The sequence below is a fragment of the Oreochromis niloticus genome, linkage group LG23 (assembly GCF_001858045.2).
Source record: "Oreochromis niloticus isolate F11D_XX linkage group LG23, O_niloticus_UMD_NMBU, whole genome shotgun sequence".
Taxonomy (NCBI): Eukaryota; Metazoa; Chordata; class Actinopteri; order Cichliformes; family Cichlidae; genus Oreochromis; species Oreochromis niloticus.
This window is the reverse complement of record NC_031986.2, coordinates 44,727,157-44,753,669: the sequence shown is the minus strand read 5'-3', so window position 1 is coordinate 44,753,669 and position 26,513 is coordinate 44,727,157. Positions and strand designations below refer to the sequence as shown.

The 26,513-nt window shown below is 44.8% G+C and overlaps 1 protein-coding gene across 2 annotated transcripts in view; it reads right to left on the bottom strand.

Annotated features, from left to right (window-relative positions):
- Positions 1-1,587: 1,587 nt before the first annotated feature.
- The window catches only part of arhgef18b (rho/rac guanine nucleotide exchange factor (GEF) 18b), a 42,781-nt gene continuing 17,855 nt past the window's right edge, over positions 1,588-26,513 (bottom strand). For both annotated transcript variants that reach the window (XM_005479169.4, XM_005479167.4), the window contains exons 10-31: positions 21,755-21,822; positions 20,609-20,654; positions 18,761-18,965; positions 18,061-18,167; positions 16,963-17,103; positions 16,385-16,635; positions 16,179-16,304; positions 15,959-16,076; positions 15,624-15,878; positions 15,440-15,516; positions 15,078-15,256; positions 14,879-14,952; positions 14,563-14,748; positions 14,276-14,425; positions 13,865-13,980; positions 13,242-13,304; positions 13,038-13,085; positions 12,610-12,891; positions 12,333-12,482; positions 6,506-6,833; positions 5,906-6,049; positions 1,588-5,475 (exon numbers count right to left, since the gene is read on the bottom strand). In XM_005479169.4, coding sequence (XP_005479226.1) covers positions 5,180-5,475; positions 5,906-6,049; positions 6,506-6,833; positions 12,333-12,482; positions 12,610-12,891; positions 13,038-13,085; positions 13,242-13,304; positions 13,865-13,980; positions 14,276-14,425; positions 14,563-14,748; positions 14,879-14,952; positions 15,078-15,256; positions 15,440-15,516; positions 15,624-15,878; positions 15,959-16,076; positions 16,179-16,304; positions 16,385-16,635; positions 16,963-17,103; positions 18,061-18,167; positions 18,761-18,965; positions 20,609-20,654; positions 21,755-21,822 — 3,410 coding nt within the window. In that variant the 3' untranslated portion in view covers positions 1,588-5,179. The remainder of the gene's footprint in view (positions 5,476-5,905; positions 6,050-6,505; positions 6,834-12,332; positions 12,483-12,609; positions 12,892-13,037; positions 13,086-13,241; positions 13,305-13,864; positions 13,981-14,275; positions 14,426-14,562; positions 14,749-14,878; positions 14,953-15,077; positions 15,257-15,439; positions 15,517-15,623; positions 15,879-15,958; positions 16,077-16,178; positions 16,305-16,384; positions 16,636-16,962; positions 17,104-18,060; positions 18,168-18,760; positions 18,966-20,608; positions 20,655-21,754; positions 21,823-26,513) is intronic.

Here is a 26,513-nt window from a genome sequence, read left to right as displayed (position 1 = left end):
GTATATACAGGTTTTACAGCAACATAGACCGATCAAACATTATGACCACTGACAGCTGACGTGATGAACACTGATTATCTCTTCATCGTGGCACCTGTTAGACAACGGCCGAACTGTGATGGCCAGACGACTCTCCAAAAATGCAACCCTTGTGGGGCGTTCCAGGTCTGCAGTGGTCCAACGAAGGAACAGTGGTGAACCAGCAGCGGCTCACTGATGGGCCTGATTACCACCTACCTACCAAACCACTGCTGCAGACCATGAACACCCTTTCATGGAAACGGTATTCAGCAGGATAATGTGCAATGCCACAAAGGAAAAATGGTTCAGGAGTGTTCGAGGAGCACAGCGATGAGTTTGAGGTGTTGACTTGGCCTCCAAATTCCCCTGAGCTCAATCTAATCCAGCATCTGTGGGACGTGCTGGACAAACTAGCCCCACCTCCCAACTTATGAGCAAACTGCTTTCTTAAAATGGTAAATTTTAAGAAAGAAACTGGATGTTTTTTTCCAGTTATTTATGGGAGAGAAGATGCTGTACTTTAGAGCAGCTTGAAGGAAATTTTGAAGTTTAACAATTTCTTTTATTATGAGAAAATATTTTACGTTGAAGAACAGCTGATTTGTTTGTATATGTTTTATTTATTAGAATTCAATATGTCACAAAATTTGGCACTTAACATTATGTAATAATGCGACAGCAGCGGGGGTGAGGAGGTAAATAATTTTTGAGTGATGACAACAAAAACATGACTCCAAGGGTCGCAAGTAGCCATGATGACCTAACGGCTCCTTCCAGCAAGCAGCGCACTGAACAACAAGTAGAAAACCACAGCGACACAGAGTCCATCAAACCAAGATTAGTCAGTCTGATGTTTGTCTGCACGTCTGGGCTCTGCGGAGAATCTATTTGTTTAACTCTGTGGCGAGAACAGGCTCTGACTCCTGACTTCCTGCAAACAGCGTTACATAAACCGCCTTCGAGCTGTGAATCAGTCGGGCTGAGATGGACTGGAGACGCTGGATGAGAGAAGCGGGAAGAAACAGGGAGACAGGAATTGGGCAGAGCAGTGGAAGGACTGAGACAGAAACAAAGACAGATTAAAACGCAGCTTCCCTCCGCAGGGGAAGCAGCCTGGAAAAATAATTGTCGAGAGGAGACAGAGGAAAGCCACTAATGACAGCAGACAATAAAAACTGGCCGCTGCTGTAGCGTCTTCCCAGCCAGAATGACAATAAGGGAGGAGCTGGCAGCCCCACTGTTAGCGATGTCCACGAAAGGATTGAACAGCCTCAACCGCAGCACCTGAATAGATCCTCGTCTGGGAATAGACTGTTATTAAGTCGTCTAAACACAGAGTCAATAACACCGCCACGGCACCTCCTAGACACTGGGAAATGGCACGGGTGCTAGCTAATTGGGTGGTCAGGATTATTTTGACGAGCAGTGAATAAAAGTGCATATGAGTCAGAATTATACGCTGCACGTGCACGGCGAGCCAGTAAACACAAATTTAGTTGCGTCCTCGACTTTGGACTAAACAGCAATGTTCCAAACGCTTTGCACAGAGGAGAAAAACAAACCAAATTATTTCAAGACTTTTTTATTACTAAATGTTTCTAATTCAGCAGTTTGTGTCCGCAGGTCATTCTAAATGTTGCAAAGTGAATAAAATAAAAGGGTACAAAAAAAAAAAAAGATCAGTTTTGCCGAGTGCTACAAATGTCATTAGACAGCTTTCACTAAATAAAAGTTCACATAACAACAAAGACGCATTCTCAACATTCATTTTCCCTTTCAAGTATGCTACTATCCAAAGTGACTAGTGTAAAGTTGGCAGAGGAAATAAAGTATTTACACATTACAGGTCCAACAAATATGTGTAAAAGCAAAGCAACAAATCCACACACACCGTACACAGGGACGTGACTGACCGGCTTCCACATTGGAAAACAGAAACGAGACTACAGCGAAGCAACATTTAAGACTCGAGTTGATCCACAAGGCAGCCTTCATCTCCCCTTTGAGGTTTCATTAAAGTCTCGGACCTGAAGCAGAAGCAAAGCACTCGTACACGAGCTGAAAACACAGAAATACAGACGTACCGAAGGAAACGTCCCGAAAAGTGTGACAAAGCTTAAGTGGCTTTTTCAGCTGACATGATCTTCATGATCGAGTCTCACCTGCTAAAGAACCACCAGAGTAAGCTGGCTGATGAACCTGTGAGCTTGCTGGGATTGATTGTGCCAAACTCTAGAAAACTACAATTCTAGAGCTTCCACCCATGTGAGCGTCAGTCCATAAATACAAGAAACTCACACACTACATATTAGGTGGATAAAAAATGTAAAGAACACAATAATCATTTGTGACTAAAGCGATATTTGAGATGAGGCGGCAAACGGGGGTGGGGTGGCTGTAGCTCAGGCGGTAGAGCAGGTCATCTACTGATCAGAAGGTTGGTGGTTCGATTCCTGGCTTCCTCCAGTCTGCATGCGAAATATCCTTGGGCAAGATACTAACCCCAAATTGCTCTCCAATGCATCCATCAGTGTGTGAATGTTAGTTAGAAAATGTGCTTGTGTGACTGGGTGAATGCACAAGTTGTATAAAGCGCTTTGCTCAGAAGGGTAGAAAAGCGCTACATTTAAATGAACCAGCCCATTTAAATGGGACCAAAGATCTGATGAAGGGCATGAGCTGTAAACACAGCTGTTATGGACACTCAGTCAGCTGAACGCCTCTTTGGTTTAACCAACTGAAACAAGCGGATCATTTCGTCCATGAACTCGTTGAAACTGTGACTAGTACCAGAGACCCGACAGGCAGCGTACCGCCGCTGATTAAACACATTCGTTTACACAGCAATGATGAATGATTGTGATTTGTGCCAAGGTTGTATTCAGGAAGGTGAAAGAGTACCAGATTGTACCTACACAGCCATGTGTGTATTTTAAGTGTATATACAGAAATACACAAAACAGACACTGTGTAGGAGGAGGGCGACCAGTATGTACAATAATATACATAATATACACAAAAACCTGCTCCAGGTCGAGCCTGTGATCACAGCTTCAGCAGCTCATTTTGGATCAACAAACTCTGACGTTCCCCACGCGTGCAGAGGAACAAACCACAGCAGGCGACGGCTGTACCTCCACAGCTGTCACAGTATCGCTCTTCTGTCAGGCAGGCACAGAGATTTAAGACAAGGCTGATGAAACGTCTTCAACAATAAATACAGTCAACAGAAACTCAAACCTCAAATAAAACGTTTACCTCAAACTGAACTGGCTAAAATGTACCCAGCCAGACTTTGTTTTTTACAAACTGTAAAGTCATCAAAATGAGCTCGAGTGGCAAAAAACATTTCATAAACAGATTAACATATCATTAAACCTAAAAATAATAATAATAATAATAATAATGATAATAAGACTCATGTGGATTGAAATGGAAAATAAAGAACCTTTAAACCGCTTCCTTCCTGTGTGATCGTTTATCTTATTCTGATATTGGAAAAGCTGACAGGGTGAATGTGACCTACAGCACACGTTTTTATGTCTGTGTCAAACAGACACTGTTGATTCCTTTGACATTTGTCCTCTCCAGACAGACAGCAGAGAGGATACGGTGGGCCAAATCATTAAGTTCTCCACTGTGTGCAGAGCATCTCTCTAGCTCTGTATATATGGAATATGTCGGGTGTATGTGTCCACTCAGAGAACCCGGGTTGCAATGTAACCAAATGTAGTCAAGAATCCCTGTCCACCCTGTATATTCCATATATATGGAGCTCAGAGAACTGGGGTTATATTGTAACCAATTGTTCCATTTCACGATATATTTGATACTTTTCAGTGTCTGAAGCCCACATCCTCTCCTGAAATGGTTACATTCCAATATGTCGTCTTATTTTTCTATTCAGGCTACTGACAAGAAAACTAAAGCAGTTTAAAGATTGCTTTTAAAATAGCTTACAGCATGAAATGTACAGTACACCCACTCGAGCTCTAATAAATGTTTCATACAGATGTGACTCAAAGTGATGATGGGGGCGGGGAGGGGGGAGGGGCTTCCTGCGGTGAGACAAACTCAATAAAGTGATGACTAACTCAGACATCTTCAATTAGCTTCCTGAATAAGTATAAGTGTGGGAAAATTATAGCCTTAAAATTAAAGCTGATGCTAATAAATTTGTATTTGTTATGTTTCAGAGTCAGCAACAAACGGAGCGTAAAGATGGGAAAAGACTAATTTTTATGAAACATTTATTTGTTGTTATTCAACACAGAGTGTTTGGGGGGAAAATGATGCCAAGAGTTCAAACTATGTGACAAAGATTCCGAGTTTGTCTCACTCTGCATGAGTTTCATTAGTTGTACAATTAGCCCAACTCCCCCTTGGTTGAAATGAAGTAATAGGATGCGACAGCTTAGACAAGACGGGTTTCATAAAAAGATGAAAAACCAAGGACATAATCCTCAGTTTGAACCTTCAGCGATAAACACAATTAAGACAAATAACAAAATGAAAGGAAGCTTCATCATTTTAACAGCTGTACAATCAAACAGTACACAGTTTGTCTGTTCATCCATCAGTCTGGGCTGAAGTATTTACACTGTGCAAATGAAACATCGAGCAGACAGTGTTTGTGTATTAAGAGTTTCTTTTACGTGGTTCAAGGTCCCGTAAGATCTCCATCGCTTCATCGACTGTCCTGATTTCACTCCTCTTGACAAAAAAAACAACAGTTTCTCTTCCTTTCAGTCACATCCTGGTTCAGCTCTCACGGCTAATGTCTTTGGATCGGTAAAACTTCATTTACACCTTTTTTTCCACACTCTGGAAGGAGCCTTTGTTTTCCCGAAGGTCTCTCCTTCGTGATTCAGCCGATTAAGTTTAGATATAAAACTAAAAATTAAATAAAATAAGATTAAACGATTACACTAATATTGGCAGTTTAGGACCAAATGAGGGTTATTAAAAACAAATGTCGACTTTCTTTCTGTGTGTGAACCACTGCAGCCCTTCTCCCCGCAACAAACTTCACCAGTCTTACTGAAACAATGCGTCTGCCTGCATCGAACGTCACATGATCGCATGGAAGGTGCTCTTCGTAATGGGCCGTATGGTTTAATGGGGATCACCATCAATCCCTGGACTGGTTTCTCCTCTATCAGAAGAAGATGACATCCTCCTTATTGAGGTCCTCTGTGGTGAACTTGTAGGGCGGCGGCATGCTGTGGCTGTGGCTGAGCCCTTGAACCTGTGCACCGGGATTGAGGCTCTGCGGCTGCACGGGGGAGTGGAACTGAAGAGCGCCGGTGCTCTGGGAGTGGGGAGGTATGATGGGAGGCTGCACGGAGGGTTGAGAATGGGACTGTGCAGGAGGCATGGGGGGCTTCTGAACATTTGGAGGGTGGGAGGCAGACCCGATGTCTGGTCCAGCGTTGTCTAGAGAACTGGGCTGATCTGCAGGAAAGGCAATAAGAGAACAAAGAATTACTGCAAATACAGTTATTCATAGCAGCTCGATGCAGCCAGGCTTACTCATACAGGAATGTAATCACATAAAATCCTGCCAGCGCTTTTTTCTTTGTTAGCTGCAACAGAGAGGACAGGATTAAAGTGTTAAAATGTCTGTGTCAGCAGCACAGCTTGATATTAATCATACTGCAGCATGTGAAACTGATAGGTGTTTACACAGGGTGAGGCTGGGCATGAAGGCAGACTTTAGAGAGGAATGTGACTGGGTGGGGTCAGGTTTGTCCAGGTGGAGAATGCAACTCTTTTGTTTGCGTCTATGAGAACCAAGATTAATAATGCAGCAGGCAAAGACGGACGAGAGGAGATTGTGTTTGAGTTCGTCTGATTGAGCAAGCGAGCGCGTGCGCAGCGATACCTGCGTGGTGATGTGGGGTGTGCGACTGAGGAGGGGCCGACATCGGGACCTGCTGGTGGGGGCTGACGGAGCGCTTGACCTTGTGGGCGTTGTCCTCTTTGGTGGAAAGCTTCAGTGGGAGCGCCTGCTTCATGTCCAGCGAGGCTGCGGGGAGACCGAGGGAGGGGACGGGAGCAGAGAGAGATTAGATGAGCAGCCTGGCCTCTTTGATAAGCCTGACCCAGTGAAGACTGCCAATGTGATTCTAATGAGGCTGATCAGGCCGAGCGCAGGTCAGGCAAGGAAAATCCATTTTAACAGAGAGTCTGCTGCACTGATTAACATCACCTACGGGAGGAAGAGACTTAAAACCTAATGGCCTAAATCCAACATCCAGAGTGCTTTGCTAAAACAGCTTGCACCTCATCTTGAGCTTTACAAACTGCTTTGAGTAAACAGTCTCTCATGAGTGTGAGCAAAAGACGACCCGCACTGTTATCACCTTTTTTGGTACCTTTCTAAAAAGGACTGCACTGTATAGTATTTACACCTGTGGCCATTTAATAGCAAGTCTGCAAGTGCTGGAATTTCTGATCAGCGGTCATGATCCCGACGCCTCACCGGTGCTGTCGGTGCGATGGGAAGCTTTGCCGCTCTTGCTTCCTTTCCCTTTGCCGCTGTTGATTGCTGCCAGCTTGGTGGGGATCTGCTGCTGAACCCCGACCGGCTTGTGCAGCTGGTTGGTGGTGCTGAAGAGATGAAGCGGCACATCTGTCTTTAGCGACAAAGTCGAGGAGCCCGTCTCACGTCGCACTATCACCTCGGGACGCTCCGGATAGTCGGCTTGTGCCACGGACATGCTGCCACGCACCAGCGGCTTCGGAGGCAAGTCGGTGGACCCAGAGGACATGAGGAGATCTCCATTTAGACTTCCAGAAAGGGGAGCCACCTGCAGGACAGGAAAGAATGGATTATTATTAAGGTGGACTTTTAAGCTCATTTTCTATATCGATGCATCGATTCAGCTTAGAATCACAGTCGCAAATGTTTGCACGGCCCGTGTGTGTGTGTGCGCATGAGAACAACTTCAAACAAATGCAGGGAATACACAGATCGCACGCCATAAATCGTCTGGCCTCTGTAATGGCAGGGCGTCATCAAATCTGCTGAGGCGCTGGGTATTTACAGGCTAAAGAGGGAATCAGAAACACATTGGACTCTTGCTGAGCATGCATTTTGGTACATCTGGTGCAAGCTTTTGATTCCCCCCCAAAGCTGCTTGAGGACAATGCACACAGAGACACAGACACAGAAAATCAGAAACATAAAACCCTTAATAATCCGTGAGCACACAAAGGCGTGTTGAACAAAACGAACAGGACTGCTAAACAAGCAGGCGAACAAGAAAACGGCTCCGGTGACATGAGCGGATAATAGAAATCGCATTGTCCACTTAATTACTAGAAGGGAGGAAAGATGATCTCGAGGCCGAGTCAACATTAGCGTCCAAGTTGCATTCAGTGAGACTGACCAGGAGGATTTCTGCAACAATGCAGTGATGCGGTGTTTGTGTGAATAATCCCACAAGTTTCATCGCCACAGAGGCTCCTTTCAGCGGGCTATTGTAAGAAATACTACACAACCAAACTTTGCTAATCCCCCTCTGCAGCACTGTGACCCAGTTATGGTGGAGAATGACATTTATCTGACATCATATAAGAAGTCAAAGAACAATGGGCCGACTACAAATCAGCCAGAAGGGGTTAACTCTTCACCGTTCCTCTTACGTGATAATGATGATAGTAATAATAGCTGCTTGGGTTTACTGGACAGGAAATCTTTGGGGATTACTACGATGGTCTTAATTATAAAAATAAACGAATAGCTTTCCTCCAAACAGTGTTTAATGTCGTAATAATATCAACATCAGTTTCTCTGTGACCAAAGCTAAAGCCTGGCATCAGCCTGTCTGGAAGCAGTCCATGTGCAACATGATTGATGATGCTGCTGAGCACTTCCTGTGGTGATGGGGAATGCCTGACTGAAGGCAGACTCATCTGAACGCTCTCATGTGTGGAGACTGTAGCTTCCTCTAGCCGAGACAGTAAAGGGGCCCTCTGTGGGCAAAGTCTCCATACATCCTTTCTTGACCCCTCGGTTTTCCTTCTCCGTAATTTTTCCTCTTTCGGCACTCACTCATCTCGGCACACAGATCCTTCATTGTTCCCACAACAAGGTGATCTGCTTTAAGCGACGCAAACAGCAGGTTTCCCGGGCAGTAAACCATGCACAAGCTGCCGAGCACAAAGAGCTCTGACTGACAGCACATAAACAATTAGCACTGGCTGCCTTCCAGAGGGTACTGCTAATGGTAGGTTTGGACTAGCTGATTATAGAGCCAGGTTCCTCTCATCCTGAAAACTGCCTGGATATTCCCATATCATAATGTATCCACGAACCCTGCACGAAGACTTCTACATACTGGACAACACCAGCTCGGGGACTTTTAGCCAGGAGTAATTTATGTGTTGAACAGTAACGTTAAAAAAAATTGTTTTTTATGGTTAATTTGTAGCTCTGATCCAGGGTGAAGTCACGAGATTAGCAGGCAAAACACGTGTAATCCAAAATCAAATTGCACCTAAGTAAATCATACAGTTCCTGAATGCGGTAATTACTCAGAGAAAGTACCATGTTGGAACACGGTGTTTCACAGCAGCAGCTATTCATGGCACAAAATTATTAGGCAACATTTTTTCTTAATGCCTGATGAATCTTTTAAGTCTCGCATCAATCAAAAGTTCAAACATTCTCCGTCTTTTCCACTCGGTACAAGTTTTACATTTCAGTCGATTCTCTTTGGCTACAAATAATAACAAACATGTGGAGGAACGGCATCACTTTAACCCATTTATGACATTACAGTGACTCACCAGCTGCAAAGAAAGAAAGCAGCCGTGTCTGTTACAGACTATCGCAATATGTTTGGGTTTTAGACGCTGTTTTCACATAGACAACATCTCCTTCGACCAACAATGATCAATACACTGCAGCTTTTTCAATAACATGTTACAGCCAGTTATTACCTTAAAAATCCTCATTAAAAAGCAACTTTCTCCAAGACTGTGAAAAAGTACTTTCCTCTCTCAGAGCAAATGATTCAGTTGGACTGTGAGTAATCTGCCAATATTGTGGTTAAAGAGTGAACAGTACTGCACACAGTGTACAGCTAACAGGTGGGGAATAGCTACAGTGACAGATGGCTTAGAGAAAATATCTGCCCTCGAGCGCGGTGCTGCGTCTGAGCTCCACAAAGCAACTGTTAGCAGCTGATTATAGAAGAACCCAGAAACAGGCCTTTAGGTTTCTGTGCACATGGTGAGGTGTTGATGAGTGTTTACTGCGAGTTTCACAGACAGAAACACACTGAGACCAAAGCAATTAATATCAGTCTGGAGGCTAAAGCCAAAGAGCAACTAGTACTTTTACTTTTTTCTTTTGCAGACTTTATGTTTTAGTCACATAAAGAAATCATAGAGGATCTAAATAAAACCGTTATGCATGTTTGGCTCCTAATTATTCCACCTTTGTGCTTTCATGCTCACTCTGAGTTGCTCCTATTGTCTTGCACTGCCCTTTACGTCACATTCACCCATTCAACTGCTCGTGAAACCAATCAGCCGAGTCAGCAGCTCAATGCAATTATGCAAAGAAAATATGAGCAGCAGTTTTCTGGGTGAAAATGCCCCGTTGATGCCAGAGGTCAGAGGTCAGAGGAGAGCGGCCAGGCTGCTTCAAGCTGATAAGAAGGAAACAACTCAAACACTCGTAACAACTGAGATATGCAGAAGAGCATCTCTGAAGGCACAAACTGTTACACCCTGATGCAGCAGAAGACCTTTACTGTAACTGAGGCTACGAATCGTACGAGCGCACCAAACATGGCACTACACAAGATTAGGTTGCTGAGTTGATTATTGATTGTGATCCTCTCAATAGCACAGACGGTGTTTTTACACTGGTGTTCTGTTTGCAGATTGAAACTCATAAGTCTTTTAAGAGCATAACACTTTAACTTTTACAAGGTGTGATCAAAACAAAGAATATGACCGTGCATGCTTATCAAACCAAGGAGACATAAAGGCTTATCTCTTATAAAAGCCCCGTTACAATCTGCAGGTTCCTCATGAAAGAAGCAGTCGTAAACTGCTGGGAAAAAAAAATATCACCTTTCCCTGCAAGCTTCAACCTTTGTCCTTGTTTACATAAGACCGTTTCCCAGCATTTAGGTTTTTATCAAAGAAAAAAAAAAACAACTGGTGCACGGAGCAATTTGGCCAACTGTTTCTTGATCTGCCCCTCATGTTGTTTACTTTCACTTAAACCTAAAAATCGAGATGTAACCTCAGCAACTCTTGGCTTTTATGACCTTCCAATTGCAAGAGTATTGAGCAATCAGACCACAGCCAACCCAAATCCCGGGGCCAACTACGATCAGATGAGATAACACAGATCAAAGAGGAAAAAGTGCTCTCTGCAGTCAGAACATGTCAAAACCTGCACAGTTCTTGCTCACGTATGTTAAGAAATGCACACACAGAAGCATGTCTTTTTATGAGGTCTAATCAAAGCTCTCTGGGATTGCTGATGAGTCCTAAATTTGGTTGGAGGCAAATAAATGTCTGTTGATATCAGCTTGGCCAGGAGCCTGGAACAGATCCTGCGGTTGTAGCTAATGAAAAGACCGTTTGATGTGTTTGACGCAGAGGGAGAAGAAACCACTTCCAAATCTCTCAAAACCACAGCCAAAAAAGTCCCAGCCAACAGTATAGAACTGAAACCCATAGACACTGCACATATGTACAAAATGCATGCACAAAGACTGATTATATAGTATGTAAGTGTGATATAGTTCAGGTCTGAACAAACTTGACAGAAATCTTTTTCACCGTCACCGTTTCTGCAGAGGGCTCTATAATTAGAAGAGGATTACTCATGACAGAGGATTAGGTCAGTTCACCCAGAGGCTCTGCTGCTTCATCAGAGCAGGGGATGTGGTTCTCCTGGAGCCACTGTGAAGTACTCTAGATATAACTCACAGTCAAAGGCCTCTGCAGCTTGTAATGAGATGATAACTGCAATAATTCACGTCAGCTGGTTATGTTTGTGTACACTGTGAGTCAAGACTCCCGTTAACTGAGTGCAAAAGAGCACTGTAGCGTTTTTTGGGACGTGTCTGGGCGTGAATGAACAGCGTCGTGTCAGCTGACAGTTACTCAGCACGGTATGCAGGCTGGAGACACTGGCCAATCAGCAGAGAGGGACTTATGACATAACTATAGATCGCAATCAGACAGAAATACATGCATATGAGCCCATGTAACAGCACCAGTGGTTTACGGTCAGACTTGAGTAATTGCAGTCCAGTGGCGGTGAATCACTGTGCTGCAGTCAGAGTCATCACAGCATCATTAGGTGTGTTTTGCATTGGAAAAAGGCAGCACGCAGATGTGGAGTGCTGGGAGCTTTTCACATTTACGCTTTAATATTAGCATTTGAAATTAGCTTTAGGTATTTCTAGTGGCTGTGAAAGAACTTGAACCAACACATCGCGCTGTTTCATAAATCATAACACTTTTTCAGGTAAGCAGGGATGCAGCAGGACTCAGTGAGTGCAGTGAGTCCCAGGTCTGCACTGAGCTGTGTCAGACTGAATGTGGCAGCTCTCTGTTCATGGATTCATTAAGCTTTGCTGTATCAGCTACAAATGAACTACGTAAATTAAAAGTATGTGATTCAGGTGGCGACTGTAAATGCTCCATCCACTCATATATTTTTTCTTTGACAAACAGATAAAATCTGTGTCAAGACAAAAGTTGCCGGTGCACACAGACACCCATCCAATCAACTAAGCTGTAATTGGTTGTTGCAGACCTTTGAAAACACTAAAGGCTGATATTAAGTAACTCCTTGACAGATTTGTTAACATCGGGCATGAAATTACAGTCAGTGGCTCTTTCTCAGAACTGCTCTCCCATGAAGCTCACAATGCAATGCATTGTAGCGTAAGGAGGGGAGGTATAAGCAAACACGAGAGCGGCTGGGGGGTAAGGAGATGACCCACACAGAGGTGGAGTTCTGGGCTGAATTGTAAGCCCGTCTATGAAACCGATGCTTCTGTCCCACTCGTAGGAGACCTGATAAGCAACAAAAAAAGGGTCCTGTGGCAGCTTATTCATGTTTCCGCTGTAACTGAAATGTTTCAAAATGATAAACAGAGAAAGGGCATTCTGCACACTGACACACAAATTAAGCATCATGCAAAAGCAAGCACAAAGATATTAAATGCGTCAAATCAAATGCATGCAACACGTGTGAGCCCGTAATACGTCATAACAATAATAACAGTAAATGTTGCCACATGCGGCCACTAGCACGGGTGCCCCACCTCAATGGTCTTCCTCTTGATCTTCTTCTGGTGTTCCAGGCGTTCCTTTTCTTTCTCCACAGCTCTGGTGGACTCTCTCAGTCTCTCCAGGTCCTGCTGGTACGTCTCCCTCTGCATGTCCAACTCCTCCCTCTCTTTTGCCAGTTGCTCCTGCGTAACAAGAAGTGATGCTGCAGCTTAAACTTCGTTAAATATAACCTCAGCAAGTTTAGTCTTCAGCAAGCAGAAAACCAAACGTAACTGTTCTGCAGCTCTTAGGTAACAGAGAGCGCCTCACCTCCGTCCTCCTGCACTCCTCCTCTCTTTGTCGTAGCCTGGCCTCGGTAGCCTCCACCTGCTGGCGGTGCCTCTCTCGCTCCTTCTCCCAGCGCTGCTGCTCCTGCCGGTGCTGCGACTGCAGCTTGTGGAGGCTGGCCAGCTCCTCTCTCTGCAAGGCCAGAGTCCGCTGCTTCTCCTGCTCCAGGAGCACGTTCCCCTTGTGGCGGCCGGGCAGGGAGGCCCGCTCCGTCAGCGAGGCCCGCTGCAGCTCGATCTGACTGTCCTGCTGTGAAACGATGGCCTGAAGAGACACACGAGACCAGGTGAAACAACAAAAACACTGCAGACCATTTTTGCACCGAGACGATGACGAGCAGCTGAGATGTTATTTTAACAACCAAAACATACTAATGCGTTTCATTTACAGAGTGAAGGGGAGACTTTTACCTGCAGACTGTAGAGCCTCTGTGAGAGCATCAGCACTCTGTCAAAGAACTAGAGTGCAAAGAACAGACAAGGTCAGCATGCTCAAATATCCACAACACAACATTTTACTGGGTTAATAAACATCTCATGGCTCCAGCAGGCACGACTGTGAGCATCAAACCTGACATTGTTCTGTAGCTGAGAGATAAGAGGTGAGACGCTTACTTCAGCCTCTGGGAACGAGTCGGACCAGATGCGATTCCACCGGGCAGGAGAGCTCTCGTCCACCTGAGTGTGAGATACACAGCAAGGCCATCATACTGCAGTGCTACACGTTATGTACAGTACAATATATAAGATGTGTCAACATATGACCTCAGCACTGAATTATTTAATTTCAGTTTAGTAGAATTAATTTTGTGAACTAAATCCAAAAGTGATTCCAGGAAACAGCCGTGGAAAACAAATAATAATGTTTAATAAAAAACGAAAACCAAAACGTGTGAAGTATTAGTCGGTATTTCAAACTCAGAGCACTGAACCTGTGTATGAACCACAAACTGAAGTCTGCTGGCTTACTGTCCAGCAGTGAAATTTACAGGAATCAAATGAAAGTTCAGAGAATTTGTTTATCGAGGCTTCATCTATGTAGAAACAGACGAAGTCACCTGCAAACACAGGGTCACGCTCAACATCGACACGTGGAAATTTCCAGAGGACTTGCTCTGGTTCTTACTATTTACAGGAAATAACAGCGACTCATCCCAAGAAGTGTGTGTGTGTGTGTGTGTGTGTGTGTGTGTGTGTGTGTGTGTGTGTGTGTGTGTGTGTGTGTGTGTGTGTCCTACCGTCTGCTCCAGGGCGTGGCTGCCACAGAGGTCTTTCAGCTGAGGGTCAGAGCTGGCTCTTTGACTCCTGTCTCTGTTTCTGGACTCGCCAGAAAAGTTCTTCTTCACACTGCCATCTGGCACACACACAGACACACACACACACACACACACACAGACACACACACACACAGACACACACACATACAGACACACACACACGCAGACATTAACAATTCTGCGGGAGAGAAACTGACCAGCAAACAGTCATAATCTAAAAGAGTTCCACAGAAACTTCACACATACAAACAGATTTGTGTGTAAAACTGTCCCCACAGATTTATTTTGTTTTGTTTATACATTTTTATTTATCTGTACTGTATGTACGACGTGAAACAGACTTCTTTGCTGCTCGCAGTGTGCTGGACTCACTCTTGTTGAAGATGGCGGGGGTGCTGTCATAGCCCCCAAACGTGTCGGCTCGCCTGGGCAGAACCCCAGAGCCGTTTCCCTCCTCCCACCTGGCGGGCGCAGGAGGCCCCTCCCTCACTCCAGACTGCAGCAGGTTCTGAAGGTTCTCCACTGAAGCCAAAACAAATCAATAATATTACTACCTACTAATTTATAAACCAGCTGAGAGAAGAGAATGTGTGTAAATGTCATTTAATTCCCTTTGAAACTTCGACAGATGCACATATCGTCATGCGGCCTAGTCCTACCCTCAGTGATAGCTCCTTTGAGCAGGACCTCCCCCTGCTGGAGGTCTGAGAAGTCTCCTCGAAGCAGAAGTCTGGAGCGCGACGCTGTGTCTTCCAGCCCTGCCACAGACTCGGCCATGTCCGCAAACAGCTGAAGCTTCTCGGTCAGCGCCTGCAGGATCACTGCATCCTTCTGGCTTAGCCGTTCTACAGTTGGGAAACATGACACAGAAGACTCATGGGGCTAATTCCTGGAGAATAAGCTTTAATATTCTGGACTTCTATATATTATAAGGGTAATATAACACATGAGCACCACCTTGTGGCCTCTAGTTACCTCGAAATTCTTTAAATCTGGAAGCTCGTGCCTCTTCTTCCTCACTGAACAGCCTTTCCTCAGTGTGAGGACAGCTAATGGGGGAGAAGACAGGAGTCAGATGAGGGAAGGATCCTGGCTTTGATTGAGGTGTGTGAACACTTTCTTTGGATTAGCCTGAGTGATAAACAGATGCGTGTTTGTGTGTTGCTGCAGCTACCTCTCCGCAGCTTGTCGTATTTGCGTCATCCATGCGTTTCGCTCCTCCTTCGAGGCGGTGTGGATCTCATACATCTCCGGCTCATTGGAAGAGGCACAGATAAGAAACATGGCTTTCTCCTCGTGGGCAACCTCCCTGACTATGAGCTTATGGAGCGAGATAACTGACGGCTTGTTATCCTGGGAGGACCAGAAGAACAAAAGGGAGGAGGGGGCGGAAACGAGAATGAGAGCTAAACCGATGAATTTACAAATCTGTCGCCCATCACAAAATAATTCTGCTCCTTTTTACAATTTCCAAAACACACTGAGCACATTTCTCTTTGATGCCCTTTTATTTTTCATAGATACCGACGTACTCACCACTGCAGCAAATACATATCTCTGATCTTTTTCTTGAAGCAAAAGCAACACATCTGACAGCAGCACGGCAAGAATATCTAAAGGAAGAGCAACAGAAATGACAGAGATGCATTATTGATTTATAGAACCAGAACACGTGCACAGACAGCAGATGAGTAACAGTTTTATTATGTGATAAGCGAACCTTTGAGTCTGCCTGAAGCAGCTCTCCAGCTGACTGTGCTCTCATGAAGCAGCCGTCTCCGGCCCGGCGCGAGGTCCTCCCTCCGAAAGACACGACCGTCTTTGAATTTCCCCTGTGCCTTGGGCTCCATCCTGCTGTGTATTTCTCCGAGCCTGGAGTTCTTCTCGTGGAGATTAACCAGCGTGTCCACCTGTACGATGGTGTCTTTGATCAGACCCAGCGCCCGAGTCAAATCCACATGCTCGTCCGTACCAGCTAGGAATGAGGAAGAAATGATTAAACACAGTGAACCAAGTCATTCTGGGCAGTAACTGTGATCTACTGAGCAGAAATACCTTCAGTGTTGTGAAGAATGCGCTCAACTAGTACCGGGTACTTTGTAATCCGCTGTGTCACCAATAAAATACACTCAGTCACTCCGAGCCGCCGCACAATAGACAGGTGACTGATTTTCTGCAAAGAACAAAAGCAGAAATATTTTATTTAACTCTGCATGGTAACTAACGACTCTTTAATGTGATATAATACATCTAATTCTGTATCTATGCATCGTACTCGTATGATGATTTGGAACTTTTTGTTGTTTTGCAGCTGATCTTTGTAGTAGCTGACAGCTTCAGGGTGGTGACTGCAGAAATCTCCATAGCTGTCCTTCATCTTCTCTCCAATTTCACCTGAGAACTGGACAACCAAGAAACGTCAGCTCTGTCACTGAGAAAATCGATGGTGGGCATCAGCGTGCATGCGTGTCTCCTCCATACCTGTGCGATCAGGATGTCTGCCAGTTTGTTGATAGTGTAGTTCCTGTCGCTGGGCGGGACGAGGCTTTCTCGGCGCCGCTCTTTGAGACGAGACAGGAAGTTTGTGTGAAGGTCGAGGAGGTTTTCCAAGCGGGGGAACAGACAGTCCAGCCTTCCTGCGTCCATCTGGAGGTTCTCCTTCAACTCCCGGACGTAGACGCGCAGCATTATCTTCAGAGTTCTCACATGATGCATCTCTGTCTGCATCAGCTCTACAGGACGACACACGCATGTTCTGTAATGCACATGTGTGTGTGATGCACTGCAGTGCACTGAGGTGCTGGATGTTACGTAAAGCTCCTGGTTTTCCCCTCATATATACACTTGGTTATATTTAGGCTTTTTAAATATTAACACACATATTTACACATTAAGGTTTATTTACAGCTCTCACCAAATTAAATGTGTGATTCCAGCTGTGTTATAGTTGAAGTGCACGGCCCAATCAGTGTGCCTTTCAAGGTAAAAGCGCCATCTGCATCCGCGGGACAGGCGACTCAGTGGCCCGACGCGTACAGGAGCAACGAAATCACACTTACCGTATATCACATCTTGTCTCTTCGTCGTTTCTTTAGTGTGCTTTTTGAGATACTGCTGATCAACCGCCAAACTCCACGAGTCTGCCTCCAAATCCTGAGCATCAGACTCCAGATCAGCCCGCACAGCTGCATAGTGAGCATCTGAGGGGAGCAGCAGAGGCATCAGACCTGCTCTGTTTTGTTGGATTATAATTATTTTTAAAAGGACTTTTGAATATTGTTACCTTAACATGAGCAGAATTTTATAAATAATGAAGAATCCTAAATGATTCTTATTGTGCAGGGTCCCTGTTTAACAGCTCATCGTTCTGCGCTTCGACAGGGCTGAACCAAATTATTTTTAGGCCCGTTGCCTAAATTAGACATTTACAGTTTATAAAATCATCAGCTCTGCCGAGACGACGCACGGCTTTGTTTTCATCTTTTAAACGATAAGTAGCAACTTTCTGTCTCACTAGAGTAAACTTGGTCACCTCTGCCAGCTCACACTTTGCGAGCAACACTAGTTCTGACACACTACAGTCGATCGCTTCCAGCAAGGCCGAACCTGCGTCACACGTTATCATCAAGGTCACTTTCCTCAAAGGGCCGATAACAACAGTGTGACTCAAGATTTCTGCCCCTTTCATCAGTTATCCATGAGCACAGTGCATGCTGTGATGTTCTTAATATCAGAGATAATATAGGTGATTATCCTCCATATTTTTAACAACTGTGTACACAGTGAGGAAAAACAATCATCCTGCCATGTCATACAAGCGTGGAGTAAAACAATAAAGATGGGTATCGGCAGTAGCCCTTTCATGAATAAGCCCATAAAAAAGACACCGTGCTCTGTCTCACTTCCTCACTCCAGCCTAGAATACAGGTCGAGGTCACTCCTGAACCCACAAATCGCAACCAGCAGGACACACTCTGGGTTTGGGGAAAAAAGCCCTGAAGGCGAGCTGTCGCTCGAGCAGGTGGCCCTTAGAAGACTCAGTCTGAGAAAAGCTGGTCAACAATTTCCCACCGAGCAACAATTCCAACTGAGACTGGAACTGTTATTCGAGTAATTCCAGTTCAAGCCGCACTTCAGTCACTCACACAGCTGCTCACCTTCTACAATGATGGACTCGGTGGTCGAAGGAGCGAGGGAAATCGCGTCTTCATTGTAGCGTTTGGATCGGGGAGTGTCCGTCTCATCCATCTCCCCAGGGAGGGATCTGAGGGAAGACAACCACAGGTCCAAGGTGGCATACATGGTGAAATGGAGACAACTGAGTCCTGCTAGCAGCCAACACGTTAGTTTAAAGATCCAAAGTAGCAAATAAATCAAAGAAAGTAGAGAAAATCTTTCTTGATTTCTTCTTCTCCACTTACTGTTGCCCATCTCTGGCTTTGTCTTCTGCTCATTTACACCTCTCCCTTTCACTGCCCCCCCCCCGCTACCGAGCCATGCAACAGGAAAGCAGGCAGCTGCAAGCAGTCTACACTCAGCTTCAAAGGGCGTCACATTAGAAGAGACAGCCTGCCTTTAAGTGTCGACTATAAAAACATCTTACGGTGGCAACGACTAAATATTGTTTGAGCTAAAGAGACGAGAATCTAAAAATATGAGACATTTACATACGGCAGAGCCTGCAAACATCTACAGTACAGCAATATACATTTAAGAGAAAGACTGCTCTGTGCTCGTCTGTGAACTTTTCAACTCGCTGCAAAAAAATAACCATCTCTTGAAAAGGAGACGAGTGAGGAAGTTTTTGAAAGAAAAAAAAAGCTTTTCAGGGGAGAAGTGAATGAAGTCTGTACTCACGCTGAACTATTGTTGTAATGAAGGTTGTAGCCAATGCTGGAGGTAGCAGCCGTGGAAGTGCTGGTGGCGAGGGCGGTTTGCGAAGCGCTAGATCCCAACGCACTAATGGTCATGCCTGGGCCACTGAATGAACCTCGATGGCCATCCAGGGCCTGAGATGCAGCTGGGCCCGCCTGATCCCACTCTCTGTCCCGGTCTTTTAGCGCTGGGAAAGAAAGACGAGAGACAGGTGATCGGATGCAATTAGAGGACACAGAAGAGGAACATGAGGACAAACGAGGAGAGGAGAGAGAGAAAGGAGAAGATGACCAGCGAAGTGGAGCGGAGGAGGAGGAGCTCTTCGCGTCCTGCCCGAGCCGACCCCAGTACTTTCGCAGCCAGGATCGCGGCAGGGACCGGAAGAATCTGCAGGTGATCATGTCGCGGTGCATCAACATTCGCATCCCCACACGTCCAGACAGACCCCACGAGGAGGCGGAGGACGATGGGGAGGACGGTTTAACGACCCTGGAGCACGCTTTGAAGGGTCCCTTTGTTTGGCAAGCTCTTTTAGCAACCACCAGCTCCATTGCAAAGGTCTTCAAATCGGATGAGTGACTCAAGGAGAAGTGCAATAATCCAAACTGATACTGAGATATTACTGTACAAGCAATAGGCGAGGTCACCAGTGTAAAGAATGAGCCGAGAACAGTGCGAATCCTGCTTTTATACGCAGCCCACGAGACTCTTCAAGCCCGAGCTCCTCAGAAGAAGTCACTTCTAGAAAGAAGCACGCCCTTTGGTGTTTCTCGCACTTTCTGATCCTTCACGTCTCCTCAATTCCTCCCTCTCTTGCTGATCTTCCTGACCCCCTGCACAAGCTACTGATTGGCTGGAGGCAAGACATGAGGCGAAATCAGGCGTGGGTGACAGGTCCCCAGCTGTTCACAAGAGAATAACAACTGCTCCAGGAGATTAACTTAAGCTGCTGCTGCCGCCGCCGGTGCTCACATCCCCTGTGGGTTCGGTCGCATGCAACCGGACCTGCTGCATGTTACAATTAGTGATGAGTGACTTTTCCTAGGATAGACGGCAATGAATAAAAGCAAATGATTTCATACATTTGTATCATAGTCAGCAAAGCCCATGAAAAGACCAAAACCACTTATATATTCATCCTGCTAAGCAGTATGGTCTGTGTAGCCACAGGGTGATTAGCCTACTCAGCTGTGCCATACAGCGCCATTGCTCAGATTTAACACTTGCCTTTGAGAAACTACTTTAAAGAGACTAAAATGTGCAGATTCACCCAGTCTTTTATTTTCTTCATAAAAGCTTTTGTTCAACAATGACGCCCTACGGCAAAGAATAAGATGAATCAGGTCAAAATGCACAGGTGACACTTGTGTAACACTTCATAGTAGTTAGATGTAGTAGTATTAGTACAGTAGTTCTCTGTGTCTTTATATAAATTCGGTACATAAACAACATTTCTAAATCAGAGTTTGGACAAAAGGTAAACCAGAAGTAAATCTGACTGTTCTTAACGGTGGCTAATCATCACCTTTGCCTACCGGCTGTTGGAGGCCAATCTCCCCCTCCTATGCTCAGTGTGTAGGCGCACACACCACAGAGAAACAGACCCACATACACACAAACCAGAAAGAAATAGGACAAGTCCACCATCAGATGTCTTGAGGGTTCATGTTTTTAATCCTCTGCCAACCACCGGTGTGGCAACCAGCTTTCTAATTAGACATAAAGGGACTAAAGCCACCTTCTCAGCCATCGATGAACCCCCATAGTTACACTGATACTGTGTCAGTGGGATCTGCGAGCAGTACATCCGCACATCAGCGCTCTACTCACCAAGGTTAGGAGATCCCGATGAGCCAGTCTTCGGTAGCGTATCTCTCTGCGTGGAGAAAATAAAGAAAGACGACATTTTTAAGGCCAGTTTCTCGTGCTTTTATCAACAGAGATCAGATTATAAAATTATTCAAAATTACACGCAGTTAGTCTTTATTAACAAGTTCATATCAGGCACAAGAACAGAAAAGCCGAGCTTCCTAAAGCCCGGCCGCAAATGAGCCGGGAAAAGCGTCCTGACAGAAGTAGGTTTATATGTCTCTGAGGGGATGAAGTAGCTTCATGCACCATCTTAACATTTTTTACTATTTCGTTCCCAGTCTTCTGTCTTACTCTTACATTTTTGAATGAGACAAAAAAAAAGGAAATAATGTCATAAAATGTACAGTATAGAGTTATATTTCAGTTTAGTTTGTTTAATAAAAATAACAAATGAAAAACAAATGTGATTATTTGTTACACTTCCTGATATAATTTGGCATTACAGCCCTTTCAAATAAGATGTCGTGTGCTTAAAACCCAGAGACGCGTCCACACGAGTCACTGTCCCTGCTTTCTGATCAGCGCTCCATCAAATCAATTAACACTAAAAATCCCCCAAAATAATTTTTAAGAAGTATGACTTGTAGACTAGGATAACCTTAGTCCTCTTTAGCTTGATGCTCCAGTGAGCTCATATTGTGCACATGCATAAGAGACGGTCACGTATGTTTTGAAGTCATGGGCGCGGTTATTGCAACATGTTTCAACAACCCTCGTATTGAATGTGGAAATTACATGCAGCAGCAGCAGCAGCATCATTGAGACTTTACTGTCACAGTGAACACTGAATGCTGCCATCACGGTCAAACAGCAAATTCTGATGTTTCATCGTCAATCCAAAAGTCATTTTAACATAAGCATTCCTCCAAATTTCTCATGTTTGACAAAAAAAAAAAATCCCGTCTGAAGGTTTCTACGTGTCATCACTGACTCACTGCCATAGTGTTGCACAGAAGCACTAATGGTAATCGAACCACAAGAAGAGGACACAGGAAGTGATATGCAACTCCTTCATGCAACATCACATTAAAGTCCAGGCCTGTAGAGTGCAATCAAACCCAGCGTGGCCTAATCGTGGCTGCTCGCCGTGTTTCGAGTGTTTACCTTATTCTTGCTGCTGGTGCACTCTCCCAGCAGAGACTTGCAGCTCTTGTGAACGTTCACAGCGCAATCTGAAAAACACCAGGGCAGAAACTTACAGTCAGTGTATCATTAGTCTTTGCAGGAGCAGGTATATACAAGACCACAAAGTTTTGGCAATGATGCATGTTTGAAATGAAAAAGAACAACATTTGACCAGCTCCTGAGGGCGACGCCATCACAAGTAAAAAGCTGGGATTCAGACAAGGCAAAGAAACAGAAAGCTGAAGGATAGCACTTTCAGCTCATGCAAACAAATCACAATGTTTGTTTTCAGATGTGTATTTGCAGTGTAAAGTAAAACTGGTGGGACTGGTGCAACAGTGGCTGTGGCTTCTGTTTGTTTCCACATAAAGACAGAGTTAGAGCGCAGTCGGGTCAGGAGCTTCCTTTTTCTCAGTAACAGGTTTATATTTCCGTCCACCTTTCTGTCTTTATTAAAACCAAAGCTGCTGCTGCCTGCGTGTTTAGATGACATGCCTGTATATACCTCTCTGCTAATTACACAGATAAAAGCTGTTATGGAAAAATATACTGGGGGCAAGAAAAGTTCTCCTCCATCGTGTACGCGCTTACTGAAATCTTGCAACCTGGCAGCGTACAGTACAAACCACATACTGTAAACGCCCTGCCTGGTGGACAAGGCTAGCCAAACAAATGAGTTATGCTTCAGCATGCAAAGCGTGTTCCCATCCCTTCCAGGTAAAACCACGATAATACAAACAAGACAGACAAGCACATGGTTGCGTACGCAGACTGAAGCCGTAAAACCTTATCTAACGCTGTGACTGGTGAAAAACAAACTTCAACTGACTGCGTCAAGTCAGTGCATCACAAGAGAAAGAGTGACGTCGTAAAATAACTCGTTCATTGATGATGTTTTATATCCTAAAGCTGCCTACTTTACACCGATCCCCCTGTTACACGGGGAACAACGCAGGCAGTGTGGTGAGTGTTTAAAATCAGGCTTCGTAGCTGGCTGACAAAGGTGACGCTGGCGTGAGCCGTACCAGCAACTTCCACTAAATGCTGAAAGTTTCTAGTCCTTACCCCTCCCTTCTAAATGCTGGTACCACACTAAAGCTGCTACAATGGAGACAAATGACAAGTCTGTATCTTCTTACCCAGAAAAAGCCTGAAGCAGAGAGACAGGTGATCGTTTGTGTGTGAAAACGCTCTGCGTGCAGCTTTTTGCCTTTTAGCTTTTTTCTCTACTCCCCCTCTGTGTCTGCTGCTCACTCGCTCTCATAATAAATGAACAATTGCTGGCTCAGCTGAAGGAAAAGAAAACAGAAACTGGCTTCTGAATAATCTAAACCAGCACCGCTGTGTCTCTCTTTGAGCTGTGCTGAGCAGATATATACATACAGTTATGAATAGCAACTAGAAGCACTTAGATTGCATTGAATCTGAGCCCATTTTCCCCTTTTGGACTTTGTTTAGCAGCTAAAGGCTGAACAAGAAGCAACTTCAGAAGAAACTAGAGTCAAAATTTCCAACTTTTCATCCTGATTCAACTAAAACACGAAAAATAAAATAAAATTTAATCTTCTTGCTAATCTGGCTGTTTGACAGACCAGCTCAAATTCATTGTTTAATGAAGACAACCAGCCCCATGGGCAAGGCTGGGACAGGTACTGCTTCGTCTTTTGGTTGCTCCCTTTAGGGGTTGCCACGGCACATCATTTGCCTCCGTCTCACCCTATCCCATCACGCCAATCCTCTGCATGTCCCCCATTATATCCATGAACCTTCTCTGTGGTCCTTCTCTATGCTTGGAAGCTCCATATTCAGCATCCTTTGTCCCTCCACCTGCCTCCCTCTAATTCACACTCATACTTCGTCTTGCCTCTGCTGACTGCACGTGCCCACACTCTCTCAGCCTTGCTTGTTTGCCTTCAAACTGCTCAACCTGAGCTGACCCCAGGTATTTAGGCTACGTCCACGGGTATTTTTGAAAACTGAGATTTTCCGTTTTCGTTCTAAAAAAAAAAATCCCGTCCACACGTAAAAGCCAAAAACGAAGGAAAACGCTGCCAGGAACATGCCAAAGCAACAGGTGGCGATATATTCCTAACCGTGTAGAAATGTTGGCCAATCAGGAGTCTAGAAGCCTGGGTGGGAAAGAGTAAACAAAGATGGCGCATAGAAGCAGTACTGAGTCGTATGTGTGGAGGGACAGTAACTGTCTGTGTATATGTAAGCATTTAAACACTGCAGAGTAAAATTAACAGTAACAGTATTTTGTCTAAGTCCACCATTGTAGAAATTCATTTCACCGAAACAATAACGTGGCGCACAGTGTGACGTCAAAAAGGCGCACACCTTTGACGCTGCGTTTTCTCCGTTTTCCTCGTCCACACGTAAACGCAAAAACAGTTTTTGAAAATATCCACCCTGGCAGGAGTTTTTAAAAATCTCCGTTTTCAGTGACCAAAAACGCCGTTTACGTGTGGACGAAAGGTGCAAACGCACAGAAAAATCTGCGTTTTCAAAAATACCCGGGTACGTGTGGACGTAGCCTTAATCTCATCCACCCCCTTCCACCTTCACAGGTACACCTGTCTCCCTCTCATTCACACAGACATGCATCCTGTCTTCCCTTGCCTAACTTTCATTCCTCTTTCTTCCAGAGCATACCTCCACCTGTCCAGGCTCTCGTCTACCTGCTCCTTACTCTCACTACAGAACACAATGTCATCTGCAAACATCACAGTCCTCAGAGATTCCTGCTTGACCGATCTGTCAGCCTGTCCATCAACACTGCGAACACAAACGGGGCTCAAAGCCCACCTCGAGCCCACCTCTGACTCCTACCACACAGCTCACCACTGTGTCACCGTCCTTTTATGTGTCCCGCACTTCCTTATACAGTACGGCAGTTCCTCTCTTGGAAAAGTATTGCTAAGAAAAAAAAAAACGAGAAGCAGACGGGATTAATAATTAAGTATATCTATGTGGGCTTTAAAAAAAAAAATCAATGTCATTGCAATATTATCACTCAATAGAAGTAAAAGATTAACCCTAGATAAGCAAGAACAGTAGGTTTTCTGTTTACTGATATCACCGAGCTTATCATTGCAGCTTGTTAACAATAGCACACTGTGCAACAGTCATGCTGAAAACACACCGGCTGTGAAAGAGAAAAAGATCAAAGTAAGCAGAGCTCAGGTGTGAGGACGGGATCGCGTATCATCAGCTGTGAGCGTCTGATACTGTTGAGAAATGTCAGAAGTTACAGTCACTGATGTCAGTAGCTGATCCACGGGACACTCGGCTCCCTAACAAAACCACGACCACACCCAACATCTGCTGACACCCCATCGCACAACAAGTCTTCTTGTGGTACAGAGTGCACACTTCAGTGAGTCAGTGAACTAGAAGTGAAAATGATACCTAGCTCTCTGCTGTAACTGATAGAAAATTAGAAGAAAAAAAAGCTGTGCTGTTTCTCCAGTTCTAGAGAAAATGTGTTATCTCACATGACCGGCAACTGGATTTGGCAGAGGTGAACAGAAGAAAACATTATTTCACACATCACATCATGTAAACACTGTTTTCACACACGGCCCAGAAACGCCGTCAGGTTCAAGACAGTGTGAAACTGCAGTTTCCGTCGCAGGTGGTTTTACAACATGCAATAACAAAGGATGCATATTTTAGATCCTAAAGCAGCTGCGAGTTTGCTGATGCTGGCTTTGAATCCATTTAGAAAGAATTTAAGAACTCCTGGCTACCTGATGGTGCTCGGGTGGCTCAGATTCAAGCAGCTGTGCATTTTTGTCAATCTTAAGCTCTCGTTGCGAGCGTAATCCTGCTTCACACATACACAAATTAATTTCTTTACTTTATTCCTTACTACATGAAAGATGCAGATTGAAGGTGCAGCCTGGTTTGTGGAAAATATATATAACTCATAGCAAAGACAAAGTGCAAAAACACAGGAAGCTGTTGTGTTAATTCATGTGAAAGCAATAACCCTGTCACAGATCTAAGTATAGGCTTTAAACCATAGAAGCTAGCACTGCAATCGGTGTCAACGGCCACAAGAGCTCATTTTAGGTCACATCCACTATTCACTTACGGACTAATGACGACTTAAACAAAAAACACTGACTATAGACGCTTGCTGTGAGTGGATCCAGTGGCTCTGTTATGACCAGAATACCAGACATGGCATTCAAAGTTACTAAGGCAGTCCATTTGGTTCCAATGACTTAGAGAACCAGAACCCTTTGTATGTGAACGTCGTTCGATTTATGTGAATGAAAAGCACTTTCAAGCATGTCCTCTCTGTCAGGTAAGTTCCACCATGTATGAATTCTCTTAAACGCTTGTTCAACTAGGCTTGCAGGGGGTTGGAGTCTCTCCCAGTTGACCCAGGGTGAGACGGGGTACTCCGAGGACAAATCCCCAGTCCACTGCAGGGCTGACACAGACAGCTATTAAACCAGGGATATGGATATCCACAGTTAACCTAACATGCATGCCTATCAACTAGATGGGAAACCGAGAGAAAACGCATGCAGGCACAGAGAGCATGCAAGCTACAATAGAAGTTAAACACATCACCCTTCCACAGAATAACTTGGACATTGCAGTGTCACAATTTGAGAGGAAATTAACTTGACGGTAAAGTTCAATAAGTAGGCTACTTATGGTTTTGAACCATGTGAAAACCATGTATGACCCCAATCATTCTTTTCAGTTCAAAGAAAAACCT